The 21,001-nt window shown below is 29.3% G+C and overlaps 3 protein-coding genes across 6 annotated transcripts; all 3 read left to right on the top strand.

Annotated features, from left to right (window-relative positions):
* The first annotated feature begins 1,192 nt into the window (after nt 1-1,192).
* On the top strand, nt 1,193-3,046 carry LOC122520873. 2 transcript variants are annotated; one of them, XM_043641191.1, is made up of 4 exons: nt 1,193-1,363; nt 1,518-1,717; nt 1,959-2,259; nt 2,538-3,046. In XM_043641191.1, exons 3-4 carry the CDS (start codon nt 2,041-2,043, stop codon nt 2,616-2,618), a joined length of 300 nt encoding a protein of 99 aa, XP_043497126.1. In that variant the 5' UTR covers nt 1,193-1,363; nt 1,518-1,717; nt 1,959-2,040; the 3' UTR covers nt 2,619-3,046. The 2 variants fall into 2 exon arrangements, with proteins under 2 accessions (XP_043497126.1, XP_043497127.1); XM_043641192.1 differs by lacking the exon at nt 1,518-1,717.
* Nucleotides 3,047-5,015: 1,969 nt separating this feature from the next.
* Nucleotides 5,016-12,197, top strand: LOC122520954 (helicase sen1). The gene is made up of 15 exons (XM_043641287.1): nt 5,016-5,296; nt 5,702-6,763; nt 6,863-8,470; nt 8,540-8,712; nt 8,792-9,063; nt 9,143-9,390; nt 9,469-9,565; nt 9,788-9,955; nt 10,054-10,208; nt 10,318-10,461; nt 10,546-10,676; nt 10,879-11,026; nt 11,117-11,514; nt 11,635-11,845; nt 11,937-12,197. Exons 1-15 carry the CDS (start codon nt 5,213-5,215, stop codon nt 12,057-12,059), a joined length of 5,022 nt encoding a protein of 1,673 aa, XP_043497222.1. The 5' UTR covers nt 5,016-5,212; the 3' UTR covers nt 12,060-12,197.
* Nucleotides 12,198-12,998: 801 nt separating this feature from the next.
* Nucleotides 12,999-20,497, top strand: LOC122521185. 3 transcript variants are annotated; one of them, XM_043641694.1, is made up of 7 exons: nt 12,999-13,235; nt 14,159-18,219; nt 18,394-18,563; nt 18,914-19,089; nt 19,200-19,410; nt 19,487-19,630; nt 19,779-20,497. In XM_043641694.1, the coding sequence occupies exons 2-7, from the start codon at nt 14,208-14,210 to the stop codon at nt 19,929-19,931; spliced, it is 4,866 nt and encodes a 1,621-aa protein (XP_043497629.1). In that variant the 5' UTR covers nt 12,999-13,235; nt 14,159-14,207; the 3' UTR covers nt 19,932-20,497. The 3 variants fall into 3 exon arrangements, with proteins under 3 accessions (XP_043497629.1, XP_043497630.1, XP_043497631.1); XM_043641695.1 differs by lacking the exon at nt 12,999-13,235 and adding an exon at nt 13,338-13,513; XM_043641696.1 differs by lacking the exon at nt 12,999-13,235 and adding an exon at nt 13,338-13,797.
* The last annotated feature ends 504 nt before the right edge of the window (nt 20,498-21,001 follow it).

Genomic DNA, 21,001 nt, shown 5'->3' with positions numbered 1-21,001 from the left:
CAAATTAAGAACGCCCATAAAATAATGAATGCTCTTGGAATAAAGTCAGAACCATGAGCAATATACTTGAAATAATGATAATATGAAAATTTTATAAACGACTAGAAGGAACGCTAAAAGAGGAATAAGAAAAATAATAATAGGTCCTTTATCGAAATTCGATATGCCTGGAGATTATTAAAAATAACTCGAACGAGTTTGATTACTTCCTGAATCGATTTTTGCAATTCTAACAAGGGCGACTGCTCTGTCAGCTAGTTACCGCCTTTAAGGTCGCAACATTGACCCGAATACCAGAAAAATATCCGTTCTCCCCTTTTACTTTCGACGAACGACGACTCAAAAACAGCGAAGCTACCAACTATAGAAATCAAACGATAAAATGTCAAAGTATCCCTTTAAAAAAAGGAAAGCTTGTAAAACCCGCATGCGACTGACGCTAACTCGAATGCAATTTTTTGCGCTTCGAAACTCGATTGTGAAGTAAGATTTATCGATATTATTCGAATGTCATGATTTTCGAAAAAAGATTCCAACTGAAGTTTTCGCTTAGGCCATTGGGATTCCAAAAGACCGTCTTCGTTAAAAGAATGTCTTCGTTATTTGCCGATGGACGACAATTTGCTCGCGCGTAGGAAATAGAATGGAACAACTCGATCGTCTAAATTTGTGAATTTCTCAAAATAGCTGATGGAATATTAGCAACAAAAAATGAATTCTAACATTTTACTTATAAGCAAGTAGGGCAATGAAATTTCTTTGGAAATTGGAAGGTTTCACCAAATGTTTAGTTTCATTATATCGCACGTCACGTACGATTTGACGCGTAACTTTCGTTCGCGAACGAAATCGGTATCGTAACGGGCGGGTGCGCCCACAGAATGCGCCCACAGAATACGCCCACAGAATTCGGACATTTTCATGTGAAAAGTGAAACTAGGATGGAAATGCCTGTCGTTTTTAGGCAATAAAGCATTACTCATTATAAGTATAATGATCGCGTATAACTCGTTCGATTAAAGTGAATCATCGTCTCGTTTATAAAAATAAGAAAGTAAGGTAAAAATAGATATGGATCGATGAAAACAATTGATCGAGATTTGTCACCCTTGACTCGATTAATCCGAAGATCGGTGGCCTCGTTTCGAGGATAAGGACAAAGTTAACCGATGGAAGGACCAAAGCGACGACTAGGCAATGACCACGAGTCTTCGGATGTAACCTTAGCTCGAGTGGAAAGCACTGGTCGAGCAACTCGTATATAAGTAACGCCGTCATGGATCGTGCATTCAGTTAGGCACTTACAAGGGAAACGTCATCCATATCTAAAAGTCTTCGAGACTTCAAAACTCAAGATCGAGAGGTAGGTAAGCAAAAAAGTAAATGCGCGTGCGCGTATGTATATTGAAAAGAAAAAATACAGATAAGAGAAGAAAAATGCTTTCTAATTCAAATCTACGAATGAAGAGGAACGGAAAATAATGTTTTCAAGTTCGCGTTTTTTCTTTCTTTTCAAGGTGATTAATACGATTTAACGATATTCAATTCAATAAGAAAGATAGATCAAAGCAATATAACGATCGTAATCAATGCTTAGAGTATACTCGATAACAGTTGCGGTGAAATTTTAATCCGTTCATGGTTTTCTGCAATCTATCTTTCATTCGTCCACGAGTACAAGAATAAGAGTTAACGATTCGCGATACGATTCTTGATCGTAAGTATAATCAACAAATATTTTTGATTAATCATTAGTCCTGATTTTTCATTATTAGTTTATTTCGATTTCGTTCGTTCTTTTTCATAGCGTTTTTATACTATCGCATCTCATCGTGCGGCGAGTTGAATTTTTATATACATATTTTATAATATTTATCTTATAGAATGTTGTATATCATTTATATTATTTTGTATAATACTCCGAATATAAACAAGTTTAAAAGCTATTCCTTTTACAGGTAAGGTGGGGGGGCAAAGTATAAACATTGGAAAAATCAACTCCACTCATTGGTAATCAACTCCATCAATCCGTTTCGAGCAATGGATATCGTCATTCTTGTCCTCGTCTTTGCTGGAACTTGTGCGGCTGCCCCACAATTCTTTACGCAACCTGGAACGATTTATGCGCATCCGGCAGTATTGTTGAACGCAGCAATGGAAAATACTTTACCGTATCATCTAAGAAATAATTTTTATCAAAATCCAAGAGTCGCTTCCAGGCTTGCAAAGGAATCGTGGTTCACTAATAAAGAAATGCAGGTAGAATATGACATTTATGTGGTATCTATATCTTATACAAAATCTACACTCTCACTTGATACGATGCACTTAATAATAATACTACATGTATTAAAATATACCTAAACTAAATCCCCTGAAAATATAGCGTTACAAATTTATATTTCAGGATAAAAGATAAAATAATTATAAGGGGGGATTAAATTATATAAAAACAATAAGAAATGAAGAAAAAAAGTTTCATTTCTAAACTTCTCTAAAATTCTTATCGTTCGATATTAATGATTATTTATTTGCAGGTAATCGATCGCGAGACGGACAAAATACCGCGAGAAAAAATATTCGATGTTTTGCATAATGCTGGTCTTACTCGTAAATAATAATCTCTTATAAATATCTCATTGAAATATTTGTTTCTAACGTCATAATTCGACGAATAACAGCTTCGTATAAAGTAAGTAAAACAGTATAGAAAATATTCTCACACGCATAGTACGCAAATGAACTAATACGTGGTATATACCGTTTCTAATATGTTCAGATATGTTTATTGAAATTTTTCTTTATAAATTTGTTTATAGTGTTAGTGTCATTAGTTAATTAGTAAATTATATGCAAAAACCTGTGGCTATACTTTTGTATAAAAGTTAAGATTTATTAACCATTTGCATCGCACTTCTAAATACGCTTACCATTGTATGTGGATTATTCCACTTTTGGATGCAAATAGGTTAAACAAATGTAAAACGTTCCTGCAAGGGCTGTGAACAAGAAAGAGACTTCAAAAATACATCATTTTAATCCTTTATTATGATCTTTTATGAATTTTAACGATTAACAATTAAGCATTAAAAATTTCATCAAAAATATAATTAAGAAATATAATAAATTCATTTCTATATAAATATATGTTAAAATAGAGATTAAAAATAATACCAAAGAAATTAGGATATACTTATTTATCTAATAAACTATCAATCATCTACGATTACTTCATCTAAAAGATCGTTGTATAATTTTTCATGATTTACTTGTAAATTTTCAAAGCTCTCCATTTCCCTGATTACATTAAAATTCTTGACTATAAATCTTCTAGCATCTGAATATAACTCATCCGCTTCAATTGTATCAGCCAGAATATATGTATCAATTGCATTATTTACATTCATTTCCATTTTTATTAACTTAGCACAATTCTCTACCAAATCATCGATGTGCAATTGATGAGCAGGCATTATCAGTTCGCGTGCAATATTATTTAGACCCGTTTCATCTCCCGTATAGATGTAATTTAATATTTTTTCAAATATATCTGACGTGATATTTTCTAAAACTAGTCTGCTTTGATTTTCAGCCTTGGCTTTAATTATTAATGACTTAAGATAAGGATAATGAGACAATATCGGAGAATGCGCGTTATATTTTTTATCTTCGACATGAATAGTGATGTCACTGAATTTGCCAGTTCGAAGTACTTCATTTAAATAATTCATCAAACTGTTTTCCCATGATATTGGACGGTTAGATTCATCAAAAGCAGTTGCGTAATCGTGTTTATCTAACGCTACATTATAAGTTAATTTACACGTCAAGTTAATTTCTATTTCACAATTTTTACAAATAATAAATTCTTCTTTTTCGCATTCTCCGTAAATATTTCTTGACGTGTTTACTATTGTTAATGTCTTCACAACATTTCTAATCTTGTATTCTATATCTATAACTAAATTTTCTGGTAAAGATTGGAAAAATCGTAGATAAACTTGTACATTTTTACACAAATTTTGAAGACACTTTGGACATTGACGAAATTGCCTATCGCAATCGATGTATATTTTGTAACGTATAGTGTGATTTGAATACTTTTCTACAAATAGAGGCGATGATATTCTTTCTGATAAGTTAAACAAATATTCGGTAGAAGTTATATTCCATAGATGAGACACGGAAGTTTGTTCTGGTATTGCTGCAGGTACATCCATCCTTTATATCAATTTACTGTTCTATTTAATATCACACATATAATACTTAGTAATAAACTGTTTATTATCCAAATAAATCTATAAAAAGAATTAATACATTTTTTAAATGTTTTCTTTCTGAGAAACTATTTATATTGTTATTAAATAATATAACTTCAATAACGATCAAAGAAATTCAACTCACGCAAAGTAATAAGATTTAAAATGATGGAATCTTATCTTATATATTTATATATTAATACCTCTCATATAGCACATTCATTTCTTTCGCAAAATGTATTTTGTCTTTTCAATACTTATTCTAACAAAGAAAATAATTCTTCGATTTTCCAAGGATTTCAATACTAACGATATAATTTTGTATTTTATTTTTACCGACTTCTCACTTTCACCGTTACAGACTCTCTAATGTTCCTTTATATTCGTTAAATTGCTACATTACAATATTATTGTTTGTATACAAATCGAAAGACTCATTTGGAACGTTGATAAATTAAATATATTCAAATTGATTCTCTCGTTATTAAAATTGTCGCGCTCTTGATATTGCGCATGCGCATCTCTGTTGATTTTTTAAATACGAAATAGTGGTCACTTTTGCTAGTGAATACACTGCCAACGATGATCTGCTTTCTCATTGGCTGATCAAATACTACAAATTATTAATATTTTTAAATCGACCTTATATATATATCGATATATATCAATAGATAGATATATATATATATATATCAATATAATGTATATAAAAATTAATAATATCGAAAATTCGATCTAGTTATAAACGCTAGTTAAAAATCACCAAAAATAATAACCATAAATTCTTCTTTAGGCTGTATCTTGCCTCAATGTTTATTTTTGACAAATAAGAAAACGGAAAAATTTCAAAGTGTAGCTTAAAAGAAATTGCAAAAAGAAAACAATTATAAATAGCTATAACTGTAATTAATGTATATCTATCCAAATATACGTTTACTGTTCTTACCGATGAAATGAGTTCCAATACGTATTTTAACTTTATATTGGAAAGAAGTCATTCTTCAGGCCTTATTATCTTAGATAAACCAGGAAAAACGGTATGAGTATTTACTAATTACAATTCTTATCATTATTTTGATAATATCAATATTTTCTTCTATGGAGAGTTTGAAATTTTGTCTTATACATAAATGGTAAAACTGTCTAAATGTTCTGCTCAAAGATGATGTTTAACGTCTCTGCGTATGTTGTTTACTATTTTGGAGCGATTCAACGTATTTTTCTGTACACAATAGCTTGACTGCATCCCACTGGATTTTATTTGTAAGAGAAACTAAAACAAGAAATGTATGCAATGAAGCTTTAAATGACACGTTTATATAGCAATTTTTTCTTATTTTCGAGCGTAGAGTCGAAAAGACCTCAGACACTCTGTATATATGCTTATTTATTAACTTATTTATTATTTATTATTATTATTTAATCTTCCAATTATTTTTCAGTATACATGCGGCAGAGGAAAAGAAAATCAAATATTATGTCTTAGCCTTATGGTATCCCGTAAGCATTGTCTTTTTTTTCGTAATGATAATGAAATATATGTTATGGATTTGGAAAGCTCCAATGGAATATATGTCAATGATGTTAAACAACAAGCAAGACATATGGTTAAATTAAATGATAATGATATTATTGGAATTGGTTGTCCAGATTCCATGGATAAAAGTGAGAATATGTTTATTTATAAAGTACGTTTTGTTAGTAATAACAACGTGTCAGCGTATCAGAGTCCTATCGAATCGCCAAAGGAATCTTCATGCGATGATATAATGATAACAAATATCGATGAAAGGAATCGTTCATCGTTTAAAGACAATGTAAATAACACAAATAGTTTAGTTTCATCGAATGACATATCGGAACTACCAAAAGTTATAAACAAGACTTGCCAAATAGAAACGTCTAACAAGGAATTTTATAATGAAACCAGCAAAATTAATTCCCATCCAGAAATTGTATTGTTAAATATTTCTACAAAAAGTAATATAATAAAACAAAATACTACACATTTGGATGGTAATTACAATAGTGAATGTCGAAGGAAAAATAAAAACTTATCGGGAATTAAGAGTGCACAGGAAACGATAAAGCGGAAAGATCCTTTAAAAAGAAAAACAAATGATTTTGAATCTGTAGAAGAAAACGATGTATTATGTATTGATGATTCACCTATTAGTGTTAATACGAAAGAAGTAAAACTAAATCATGACAATAATAAAATTATGTCTGAAAGTATTCCCAAGATAAGATCCCATGAAACTAATTTAGTATATGTAACCCATAATAATGATGCAAATATACATACGGATGCTAGTAGAAATATTCAAATATCTGAAACTGTGAAAGAACTTGAAAATGTGGTACATGACAATTCAAAGGAATATAACGAGCCAATAATGACTAAAAACACATTAAACATGCTAAATGATAAATCTATAAATATTGTACATAATGGTTATTATTTTATTAAAATGGAAGAAGAAATAATAATAACTGATGATGATGATGATGATGATGATCAAGAAAAAAAAGAAAAAAAAGAAAAAAAAGCAAAAGAAGAAAAAAAAGAAATAGAAGAAAAAAAAGAAATAGAAGAAAAAAAAGAAATAGAAAATAATATAAACAATTCTAAGAGTTATACTGAATCAATAATTAAATTAAAGCAAGTCAAGCAAGAGCCAAAATTAAGATTTTCTGAAGTTGATATAGTTAATATAAGCGACGACGAAGATAATGTATTTCCTTGCTCTCAATTGTTTGATTCTAATATAGATTTAAGTTATGAAGTAAAGAAAGAAATGAAACGAGAAAATAATAATAATCACGATGAGGATATCAATAGAATCGATGATTCTGAAATAATTATTTCATTGTCTGACAGTGAAGATGAAGACAACAAATGGTTAGATAGATTATCTCGAAGTCAATTGCTTAATGATGAACCTTTGGATACAAATATAATTGATAAAGATATTAAAAATATTAAAAAGATATCCAATATAAATGATTCTTCAAATAAACTCAGCGCCAATATTAAAAGCAAAAAAGACAATAGAACGGAAGATGATAAAAAGGGTAAGGATAATAATATTAAAGACAAAGATAAAAGGATTAAAAAACATAAAAGTACAAATAAATTACATACTATAGAAAAAGATGTTCCTGATATTTCTTGTGATATTAGAAGATCGGAGATAGATCATGGTGGTACATCTAATAAAGAACAAGAAGATGTTAATAATAAAAGTTCTCATTCTCTTGAGGAAAAACAAAACGTAATAAATAATAGCACTAATAATAATGTACTTAAGCGTAGTCTGCTTTCCAAGGAAAAAATAACAATAGCTAGGAAAAGACCACAAATAATAGATCCACCTCATATGCCTGTGAAAAGAAAACGAAAAATAATTAATGACATTAATACGACGACAATTGTAAAAGAAAAACAAAATGATAATTTGCGTGTAAAAAATAAAAAGAAAAGTGAAGCACTTTCTCCTCGGAAATCGGATTTTATCCAATTTGATAAACAATTACTCCAAACACCTCTTTCAAAAGAAGAGAAAAAGAAGATTGCAGAAAATAGAAAAAACAAGTTAAAAAAGATTGCTGTGGAAGATAAAAAAGAAAGTAATATTAAACCGATGAAAAATCCTATTTCAAAAGCAATAGCAAAAGTATCGCTAAGAACGCGATCAGATTTTCTAATCGACGACATGCAATCAAATACTAGAAATACAATTAGCAAATCAACAAAACGAAAATTTCCAGAAAACAAAGAATATGCAAATAGTAGTAATTTAAAAAATAATAATAATACATTAGCTTCAAATGTTAAAGATATAAATGATGCTCAATTAAATAAGATTAATGAGACCAGTGAGAAGAATAAAAACATAGAGTCTACTGCTACCAATAACTTGAAAGATAAGTCAAATAGTAACATTGTCAGAATACAAAAAGAAAATTGTTCTCCTAATAGGCAAGGAATCGCTCAATTAAAGAAAAAAAAGAAAAGGGTTTCTTTCAAAACTGTCCCTGAAATTCGTGAATATGAAATCGAATCATCGAGCATTTTTAAAAAACTTGTAGGTAAAGATGCCCCGATACCTGTTGATAAATTGTCTTCTAAAAAATTATGCGATACTAATTATTCAAAGTTAGAAATATTTTTTTTACGTATCTTCTTCTGGAATCCTATTTGGCTTGAAGTAAGTTTAACTTTATTAAATGAAATCTGAAGACTGTGTGTGTTGACTATAAAATTTTGTTATTTACAGGAACAGCGACGTCTTAATCGAAGGCCACCTATTCTTAAAGACAATGAAATACATCCTATGCTAACTTATTATAAATCTTACAATGACTATTATAAAATTGCTGAACCTCTATTATTATTAGAAATTTGGTCGGGCATTACTAAAGAGTTTGAGGAGATGGAAAAAAACTCATTGTATGTACAATTAAAAAGTTCAATCAAAATGATTGTGACTAAAATATAAACAAATATATTTATATCCAATAATTTACAGGCGTCCTACCGTGATGTGTTCTACAATTGAACGGTCTCTTAAAAGCACTCATATAACATCTGTAAATCTATGCTTATCAACTTTGTCGGTACAAGTATTAATCACCGAAGAAAATTTTCTAAGAAATGCTTATCCCAATTACGGAGATTTGGTAGTTTTTGAATATGTTAGAAATGAAAAAGGAAAACATATGTTTCACAAAGTATTTGCTTATGTTACAAATATGAATAATATTATCATAACACCGTTTACAGAATACAACAAAGATTTAGGTTAATTTATTATTATTACATTATTTTGTGATTAAATTACTTCTTACACTATTTCTTATATAATTAATATTTTTTACAGAAAATTACGTAATAAAGCCATATGCATTATTAACGTATACTCTTATGACGAGAAATGTTGCTGACAATTTTGTAGTAAAACGAATTCAAAGAATAAGAACTGTGACATATCTACGCTCAAATATAAGAATGATTCAAGCAATACAATATCTTCCACAATCTCCGCTTTTGAATTTAATTTTATACCCACTGATTGAAGCATTTCAATTACCCGAGGTAGACATCCATCTGAGAAAATCTTTCACAAAGGTAAACTTATTAAAAATACATGGTACATATGAATTATATATACACGTTATCTAATTAAAATAATTATTATAAAAACAGGATACATTAAATAAAAAACAATTAGAAGCTGTTTGCAAAGTATCAAGCGCTGTATTTCAAAAGGAACCTAAAATTTGTTTAATTCAAGGACCACCAGGTATATAAATATTAACAAATTTGCATGTTCTATAATTTTACATTAATCTCTGTAGTCAATGGGCAAGGTTAGTACTTGGATGGGTGATCACTTAGAAACGCCATGTGCTTTTGACTTCAGAGATGCAATAAAAGGAGCGGAATGCGTGGGAAGGTTCCCCAAACCCATACAAGGAAAAATAATAACAACGCAATATTAATCTCTTGATATTATATATTACAGGAACAGGAAAATCAAGAGTTATTGTTAACATTATAACAGAAATATTGTACGGTAATAATAGATATCAAAACAATAAATCTCCTTTACGAATTCTCGTATGTGCTCCATCCAATGCAGCTATCGATGAAATTGTATTAAGACTTCTTGCCATTAGAGCTACAATTAAAGGTAATATCATTTTTGTCTATAATTTTAATGTCAAATATCATATGCGCTGCGAATGAAAAGAAAACACCATAATTTGTCATTTTTATTATATTACTTAGAAAAACGTTTTAAAATGGTCCGTATTGGTAGACCTGAAGTTATGCATACAACTGTAAAAGACATTTCTTTAACTGAATTGGGAAAAAGAGACGTTAAAAGAATGACTGCCAATTATTCTTCCAAAAATATTCCAATTGATAGTTTTGACGAAGAGGTATAATCTAATTTAACTTGATCTTATCGTAATGAATATTTATTAACTCTACATGAAACACGCAATTTTAATTTAATAATTATTACTATAAAATTTAATAATTTTGTAGAAAAAACTTTTGGAAGCACGTATCAATGCATTAAAATGTGAAATAACATATTCACAGAAAATAGATGAAACTTATAGGCAACATCTCAAATTGAAATTATTAGATATGAATGCAAAATATGAATTATTAAAAAATCATAAATCGGTAAGTATATAAATATAATATACTTAAATAATTTTTAAAAGTATTAAATACATTTATTATTTTCAACTAATACAAATTACGCAGATGGATGATATGAGTACAAATGAATTGGCAAACTTCCAACGTGTCGCAGAACGTAGAGTTCTTGAAGGTGCAGATATAATAACGTGCACACTTTCTTCGTGCTATACTAATCAAATGGAATCCATTTTCGGGTAAGATTAAAAAATAAAAAAGTAAAGTTATAAAAAGAGATGTACCCTGTTTTGGGAATTTATGTTGTTGTTGGCGGCGTCTTATATTAATACGTAATCATTTTTATATCGTTTATTTACTTTTGACAAAAATCGCATAAATTTATAAGCCAACCTAATATATAAAATGGCTCTCAAATTATTTTTTTTTTCTTTTCTATAGTGGAAATAGGGAGAAAATATCAGTCTGCATAGTGGACGAGGCTACTCAATGCTGTGAAGCAGAAAATTTAATTCCTTTACTACTGGGTGTAAATAAATTAATTCTAGTTGGAGATCCTAATCAATTACCAGCAACCATAATAAGTCAAGTATAATATTTTATTTAATATTATATATTATTATTAATATTTTTTATACTAAAATTTAATTAATACAATTACTTTGAATTATTTGTTTAGGAAGCAAAGAAATATGGATTAGATCAATCACTATTCTTTCGTATACAAAATGCATTTCAAAAAATGAAAGATAATCCAATAATAATGTTAAACACACAATATCGTATGGCACATGCTATTTCTTACTGGCCGAATAAGTTCTTTTACGGAGGACAGTTAAAGAATGATATTCCAAACGTAAATAAATTTCCATTTCACAATTATAGAATTTTTAATATTAATTCGAATCAAAATGGTGATAAATTTTCTAATACAAGTGAAGCCGAATTTGTATCTAATTTAATTTTATGTATGATGGTTAATTTCAACTTTGAAAAATGGGAATCCAATGTTTCAATTGGAGTATTGACGCCATACAATAATCAAAAACATTTAATATCGGAAAAGCTCAATGCAAAGTAAGTTTTAAGCAGATCATTTCTTCCTGACTCTCTTACACACACACACACACACACACACACACATTGATATTATTTATTTTAATATTATAATATTGTATGAACCTATTTTTTATACAGGTTATTAACTGTACCTGATAGTATACAAACAAGATTTACCATAGAAATAAACACAATTGATCGGTTTCAAGGACAAGAACGTGATATTATATTAATGTCATGTGTAAGAAGTAGTGGTATTGGATTTTTGTCAAATCCCCAAAGATTATGTGTAGCATTAACTAGAGCTAGACATTGTTTAATAATATGTGGTAATTTTACTACATTTATGGTAAGTCTCTTGATTTGCTACAAAAATTTTAATATTACACAAAGACATTATTTCCTTATCGCTATTTATATTTATTTAATATTACTTACAGCGGGATACAATGTGGAATGCATTGATATCTGATTCTAAATTACGCAAAGTTTACGATAATATCGATGTTAATGCAAATTTGTATGAGATAAACAAACACATCGATAGACAACAAATTATTTAAAAGTACAGTGTTTTTTGGCCTGTATGATACACAAGCTGTAACAGTATTACATTCTATCTTATTAAGTTAATGTACATGATGTAAATTTAGATCTTTCTTGTTTCCTATACATAATCATTAATTGAATTGTTTTTAATGTATAGAGTAATGGATTACTTATTTAATTTCTTTTTTTACGAAAAAAAATTATTGAATAGATATTCTTATTTGAATAAATATTTCCATTTATACGTAATAATTATATACGTAAATATTAACTATTTTCTCTATCATACCTATACTAAAATATCAATAATAATATTTAATATTTGTTATCAGCTGTAGGGACTAATAGAAAGTCCCTAATCATCTAATCGCCATAGCGAGCGACAGCTCGCGATAGCGTCTCAAAGCATTATCGATATTTCACAAGGATCGATGTCCTAGGATCGATGTCCTAGGACCGATGTCCTAGGATAGAAATCCGAGGTATCGGACACGCAAGTCAAAACAATAGAATCGTTCGAAAGTAACGTTAGAGCAGGTATTCGGTCCCGAGTCTTTCCATTATAAAAATCAGTGAAGCGTGCCTACAACTGAAAATCAGTGTTCTTTTATTATTATACCTCCCTAGATTTCAATACTGCAATCAAAGTTTTATCGTTGGCCAACCGAATGTCTTCTAGTCTTTTTTTTCTTTTAAATAATATTCAAATAATATAAATGCATTTATAAAATTAAAATTCATTGCATGAAACGTGCATATTTTTAATCTCTATCGCATAGTCCATAACTTAGTAAGTTTTTTCATCCCTGCTATCTGAGTGACATGATTGGTTTATTCCGTTTAAAAAAATATAGACGCTCGTATTGATTGGATGTTTTAAATGTTACTATAGAAAATAACCAATAGCTGTGAATGTTTAAAATTAATTAATCGACGACAGCTTCGAATTCGTTCTTTTTAATGAAAATCACCCGACAGTTACGCGGTAGACTGTTATCCAATGTTATCTATTGGTTAATGATTGTAATTGTGCATAAAAGATCAGTTTGGGATAAATTAAGAAATATTATGTTATTATAGTTTCATAGTGATATTATTCATTGAAGTGCTATTTTAACGATGACAATTGTTTACGGATTCATTTTTCTAATCAACAGCAATTAGTAAAAGTAGGAATTTTGACGTCAGTGGTGCGTGTCATGATTTTGTTCTTGTAAACATTACGCTTAGAGGCTCAGAAAACTATTTCCTTTTTTTTTTTTTTTTTAATATATATATATATGTGTACATATATATATACACATACAGTATATACATACATATATATACACACACACATCAGGGAAATAAGTTTTGTTGACGTTTTTTTAATCGATAGTAGATCTGAAAAGTTTATGAAAATTCGTGAGATATTATTATAAACTGTGTAACATGTAAAGTGTGTGTTCTGCTTTATTTTCGTTACTTGGTAAGGTTTACGATCTGCCATTAAAATTTGTCCACAAACTAAACGAAAATATAATCTTTCGTTCTCGAGAATAATTTCATTGATTTAAATTTATTATTACTACCTGATTTGTGGTCATTTTTCAATAATATATTTTTGATTACCTAACTCTTGAGTATCCCTGCGTCGTTTTACGCGCGATAGATTGATTACAATCGAGACTTCGATGTAAGAGACTCGGGGAACAGATTTTAATAATTTAAGAAGGATTTATCATCTAATAATGATAATTTAATAATTATTAGGTAAATAATATCTTCTAAACATATAAATTTATTTCATTTTTAAACATATAAATAATAAAGTTGATGTTTCGTGTTAAGTAAAAAAATGTTAGGTTAGTACATTTCTACATAATATTTCTGATAACAAAAATGCTCGTGTGCCTTCCTGTATGTATTTTTGGAATAAATTAACTAATATCTTTTATTGTTATATTGCATTTTGAAGTTAATATTTAATCGTAAACATAATATAAATAATATTTTGTGTATTATACTTATGTCATGTATAATGACTTTTCAAGTATATTTATATAGAGAATTTTGTATAAAATATTTCTATGTATATCTTAGCAATATTATTTGATGTCTTGTTTCTTTGCAGGAAATCCTATGATCTAATATAAAAATTGCAAGAATCTTTCTACGTTATAATGGAACAAGTAAATACAACATTGGATGAATGCATTAGTAATGACAAAAATGAAAATATTAATCTAAAGGAAGAAGTAGTTGATGCCGTGGAATGTTCTAATGTAGAAAACGATACGAAAGTAACAAGCATAATTAAAATTGAAAAAGATCTACAAGGTAATTGCAAAACGGTGTTATTCGATGATGTTTCTAATGTACGGATTGATATTGAAAATACTTCGACAGAAGAAATAGTAAAAGTAGCAGATTCTAAGGGATGGAAAAATGTAAAAAATAGTAATGAGATATTAATTAAAGAAGAGAATAATGATCTGTGCGAAGAAAATCTGACGCAAAATATCATTACTGTAGAAGAATGCATGGAAAATACCGATGATCAATTATCTGAGAAAAAAATTGAATGCATTAAAGAAATTGACTTGTTATCCGAAAAATCAATCGAAGGAGAAAATGAATCTAATCTTGTTGTACAGTGTAATAGTACAAAACCATCAACAATATCCAAAGAAGTAATAATGGATAATAATATAAAGAAAAACACAAACAGTAGTACTGTCTGTACGATAGTGAATGTAAGCGAATCAGAAAGTGCCAATATTGCTTGCGACGAATTACTTAATTCATTAAGTAAAGTCTCCAACAATAAAGAATGTTCCTTACATGAAACTATTAAACAGATAAGTAAGGATGACGATAATCAAAACAATTCAATAGTTATGGACGCAGAACTAAGTAAATTAGTTGAAGAAAATTCCGAAGTTGTTGTTCTGACAGTTGAAACCATACCTATTCCTTCCGATTCTAGCAAAGAAGTTATAGTATCGACTACATCGGAAGAAACAATAACAGACACGATAAATAGTGAAAAGGAAAAATTAATTGAGTCAAATAATGAGGATATTAAAGACGATCATAAAAATGTTGATTTGGAAGCTATAGATTATCAGCAAGAAGATACCACCGGCACTGTTATAGAAGTCATTTCAACAGAGATTGTGCAATCAAAAGATACGGAAACGCGTATATCAGAAAATAAGACTGAAACCATAGATGAAGATAAAAATGAATTAAATACACCATTAAAAAGTACTTTAGATAAAAGATTTCATAATAGCAGGGATTTACAAAATGATGATAACGACGGTGAAAATATTTCCCTAAAAACTGACAGCAATAATATCAAGCAGAAGACTTCACTAAAAGTTGACAAAAAGAATGAATTAAATAATGAAATTAAGATCGATTCTTATTCTACTGAAGATAATGACGTTGCACTTCCCATATGCACTTTCCAAAATGCGAAATCAGATATTAAAATGGATTCGAATATAGTATCGATATCTAAAAGAAGTGTTATTCAAGATATATTTGACGATTGGGAAGTAGAAAATCCTGAAGAAGAAAATCAATCAAATCCCAAAGTACAAGATTCAGTAGAAATTGAATTGAAAAGCTTATTGGATGAACCGAAAAATGCAAAAATCGTAGATAATACAACACCGATAATAGAAAAGAAAATTTCTTCCAATGATAATAAATCTGTTATTGATATTTCACACAATACTGTAATACTTGTAGATAATACTAAAGACAAGCCTATCAAGGATACGATAGTGGTGGAAGAAGAACAAATTCAAAATAAAATTATTGTTACATCTCAAGAAACCTCTGTAGCATCATCTATAACGCAAGAAAAACTAACTCATTCTTTACCACAAAATCTTGGCAAATCTGCGCGCAATGTTACTCAAGATTCAGTTTTGTCGCATCAGGCAGTACAAAGTAATGTAGCACCGATTAAAAATCGTAATCGTCATTTAACCAGTCAAATAGTTTCACCTGCCGAAGTAACAGAAGTATTAAAGGAGAGATTACGAGAGAAACAAAAAAATGTTGAAGCACCGTCTGGACCAGACATATTTTTTGTAAAAAAAATAACGCAAAGGTTATCGAGCAAATTAGCTGGTGGTTCTATATCTTCGATGCCAGCACTTATTCCATTACCGCATCCTCCTCAGCTACCATCAGATAGTTTTGGTAAGAAAAATACAGAAAATATTTCTGCGCAATCTCCAAAAGAAGGAAGTTCCGATAACAAGGAATTATTAGCAATCTTAGAAGGTGACGTTGATCCAGATTGGTCCAATTTAAAACCACCTGTACTTATAGACGAAGGAAGAAATTCAGCGAACATTATAAATAATGAACTTAATTCACCTCCTAAACTTGATCCTTCGGTCGAACGTGAACTGGCATTAAAGCAACTTCTTGAATTGCCTGTAACGCCATTAAGGAAGAATATGCCTAAACGAAAAAAACCAGTTAAATCAGGGCTCAATAAAATATCTAAAAGCATTGATAAGGATGTTGAAACTGAAAATGAAACTAAAGAGATCGTTAATATTGACTTAATAGACGAAGATGTAAAATCTAATACAATTGACGAAACCCCTCCAGAAGCTCCAGAGACTCCACGTTCAATTACCCAAGAAGAACAGAGATATCATGATGTAAGCGGACAAGATGTACGAAGTGATGAATCAAGATCAGGTAGGAAACGTAAGCCAACCGAAAAAGCAAGAGAACATGAACAGAATATAACGAAACGTCAAAAAGTTTACAAAGGAAAAGTCTCCTTGACTAAGAAGTCAGAACCAAAACAAGAGTTAATTGATAAAGTTTTAATAAATAAAAATCAATTAGCTAAGGATAACATTGCGTTACCGAGTAACACAAATGATAATGAAGAAAAAGAAGCGGTAGAAAAGGAAATAGCTAATAAACAATTAACAAATGAAATCGATAATATTATACAGAAATCTGAAAATCCACCACCAGTTAAAAGACCAAAACAAAGTCTTTCCAAGAAGGGACCACAAGCTATTGCACCAAGGAAAATGTTAAAACTCATGCGACAAAAAATTAAATCAAACAAAAAATCTGTTAATTTAAAGACTAAGTTAAATACAACGTCAAAAAAATCTAAGAAAGTTACAAAACCGCAACAAAAACGTACTACAGCAGATTCAACATCAGGAGACGTCAAGCCTAAAAAGAAAATTATTAACGAAATAGATAGATTACTTCAAGATGAGGGAGTTGTAAATTTATTATATGACGTTGAACAACCTGACAAGAAACGTTTAATACCTATTACAAAATCACAAACGAAAGTGATGGATTTACAGAAAGTACAACGCGAACTTAAAATCAGAAAAAAGTTGGTACGTAATGCAGTTCTAAGGTTGCGCACATCGACACCTGGTATAACAAAAGTATCGCCTAGATCTACGAGAACTACTATACATTCAAATGATTCACGAAATGATCAAAAAACGAATGAACAATCGAAAAGCACTAAACCAACCAGTGGCTCATCGCCAGCAGATTTTGTATACCCTGCAAAAATTAGAAATGCTGCAGATGCATCGATTATAATTAGAAGACATTCATCTAGTTCATTTTCTAGTGCATCTGGTAGTCCTAGAGTCAGTATTGATGGCCCAGAGAAACAGATTTCTGATAGCGTTCGATTAGATGAAAGTTCACATTCCCTCAGATCTACGAAAAGGAGACATTCGCAGGAAGATAGAATGCATATAAAAAGAAACAAAAAAAAGGAACCAAAATATGATGCAGATACTGTAATCGCTTCAAATGAGGACAAAACAACGGCAATAATGCGACCAAGTAAAAAAACAGATTTGAAGAGGCCAGACAAAAGTATTAAACAATTGGAGTCCTTGATCAGCGATGAAAGTAATAGCAGCATTCAAAGTAAAGTCATTACAAGATCTAATGGTGCAGCTGCGGGTAAAGTAACATCAAAAAGTAAAAAAACTGCCAAAAGTAAAGTCACTTTTGCAAAGGGAAATGACATAGACGAAAATGAATGTTTATCAAAGGAAGAAGATGAATTATCCGCCTGTCTTGCAGAGGCAGCTACTGCTTTATCAATAGTGAGTGCCTCTAATCGGCCAGGTAATACTACAATGAGCCGTAAAAATAAGGGTAAGAAGTTATATTGGTTTTAAATATAGTATATATATATATATATATATATATATATATGTATGTATTATTTTAGAAAATTATTTTTATTTTGTTTTATTCTGCATAAAACATATACTATTATTGTATACGCTAAAAAATACAAATATTAAAAGAAGTTAACATAAATTTCAGTCAGTCCAAATATTACTAAAGTATTGGAATTTACTGGTAATAAAACAAAAACAGATAGCAAATGTCAATTCAGTAATAAGGAAATAAATGTGCGTAAGCATGGCTATCTCGTACAATTGATACTTACTCCTTCATCTCCTACAAAAATAAGAAATGCTCTTACACTTCAGGTAAAATAATATACATGTCAAAATAGTAATGCTGAATAATATGTATAGTAATTGTTATATTAGCACATTGAGCATCACCTTTGCATATTGCAAAATTTGTTTTTTACTGCATGTAAACATGTTTTTTACTTGTCATTGTTCGTTTTTATGTATATTTGTTTAATTCCTAACAAAACACAGACGATGGTCTGCAAAAGATCGGATTGACAGTTACTCTGCCAAAATATATTTGTTTCAGATCTGAATCAGATCTGAAACAAGCAATGTGAGCGTACAATGTGGTGTACGATGTGTTAATATAATAATTTGTAATATATTATTACATTTATCTCGCTTAATTATATATATAGGTAATGCAAGAATTTCGTGAAACATTGACAATATTAACAAAAGACGATGACTGTAGAGTTGTACTCTTTACTTCAACTGGTACAAGTTTTTGCGAAGGCTTAGAACTTTCCTCGTTATTGCATCCTAACAAAGAAGAACGACGACTTCTTGCTCAGGAAATGGCAGATGCTGTCAAGTATGTCATTTTAAAGAATTATTTGCGTATAATATTTGTAATAAATATATGAGTAATAATGTAATAAGATATGTAAAACACAAATTTGATAAATATTTATATATTTTTAGAGACTTTATAAAGAGTTTAGCAACTTTTAATAAACCCATAGTAGCCGGAGTACAAGGAGCTGCAATTGGATTAGGTGTAACTATGTTACCCTTATTCGATCTTGTGATAGCTAGTGATAAAGCAACATTTAATACTCCTTACGGTAAATTGGGGCAAATTGCAGAAGGTGCAGCTGTTTTTACTTTATCGCATATTTTAGGAAGTGCAATAGTAAGTGTATATATATAATAAGAATATTAGCATCGAGAATCGAAATGATTATAATCATATCTGATTATCATTATAGACGAGTGAACTACTTTTGGGTGGAAGAACTTTGACAGCGAGTGAAGCATTAAGAGCTGGACTTGTTACTCGAGTTTTATGGCCAGACCGATTCCAAGTAGAATTATTACCTTCTTTAAAGGCTATGAGTGAACAATCGTCTCAGGTAAAATTATTTTCATTTTGCATTAATATATTTTTCTAATTATTATCTTTATAATCAATTCTTTGTTCCAACAATAAAACAATTGAAGCATACAATTTGCAGTTGCATTCTTTGTTATTAATTATCTATGTTTTTTCTTTATTTGTAGTCTATGGAAGCAACAAAAGCTTTGCTACGTCATAGTCTAAGAAAAAAATTGGATGCAGCATTGGAATCGGAAACATATTTATTGATACAAAACTGGTGTTCTACAGAATGTCAACTTGCTATAAAAGCTTACATCGATGGGAAGATAGAATAAAAAATGATAATGGTAACAATTGCGCGTATACTTCTCATTTTACAAATGGTTGGTTATCATTAAATGTAGGATTGGAATAAGATTCGAAAATAATTAAGAAGTGATTAAGAATATTCTGGATATAGAAACGAAAATAAATATTATATTTTTTTTTATCTTAAGATTTTGTTAAGTTAAATATATATTATCTATAAATGGATTGAACAATTTCACTTATTAAAAAGATTTATTTTAGTAACGAAAAAGAAAAAAGAAAAAGAAACAAAGAAAAGAAAAAAAAAGATGCTCAACAGAAAAATAATTTAATTGTATTTAATTTTATTTTTTATTTTGTACATGCAAAGTAATATTACATGCTGCAGATATTCATCGAATTCCAAGGAAATATCAATAATACTTATATTTTATATTGTTAATATGAAATAATGAATTGCGATTGAAAGAAATGAAGAGGCCAGATGTGTGAAATAAAAAAAATCATGTGGTGATATTGGTGTGACTTTTTTCGTCGGCGCACGGTTATTTTAAGTATACAAAAATAAAATAAATATTGAATCATTCGATCAGATGGACTATTTTAATATTAGACCATTTAGGCGTATAAACATGTATATATATATTTATATATATATTACATGTATTATATACATAATATTATATATATTATATATAATATACACATAAAATATTAATACTTTTCTGCAATATGTCACTATTATTAGAATACAATAAAGAAATAACTATTGTAAAAATATAATCCATTTTTATTCATTATGTATATTGATTGAAAGAAAAGAAAAGAAAAAAAAATATCTTTAAAATCATTTGCATATAAATGTTCCGATATTAATTTGCTTTACACTAAATGTACAGCTGTGTGCCTTGGTCTATTATTTCTATATAATTAATTTAAAAGAAAAAAGGAAGGGGAGAAAGAAAAAGAAAAGGATAACAATTAATGAAGTTGTGAGTACATTCAATTAATTGTATCAACAACAGTAAATATTAATTGCCATCATTTGAATGTAATTGTGCAAGTAGTATTTTAAAAAGAATATATTATTACTGTT

Source organism: Polistes fuscatus, unplaced genomic scaffold (assembly GCF_010416935.1).
Source record: "Polistes fuscatus isolate 324 unplaced genomic scaffold, CU_Pfus_HIC Scaffold4, whole genome shotgun sequence".
Taxonomy (NCBI): Eukaryota; Metazoa; Arthropoda; class Insecta; order Hymenoptera; family Vespidae; genus Polistes; species Polistes fuscatus.
This window is presented reverse-complemented; position numbering and strand designations above follow the sequence as displayed.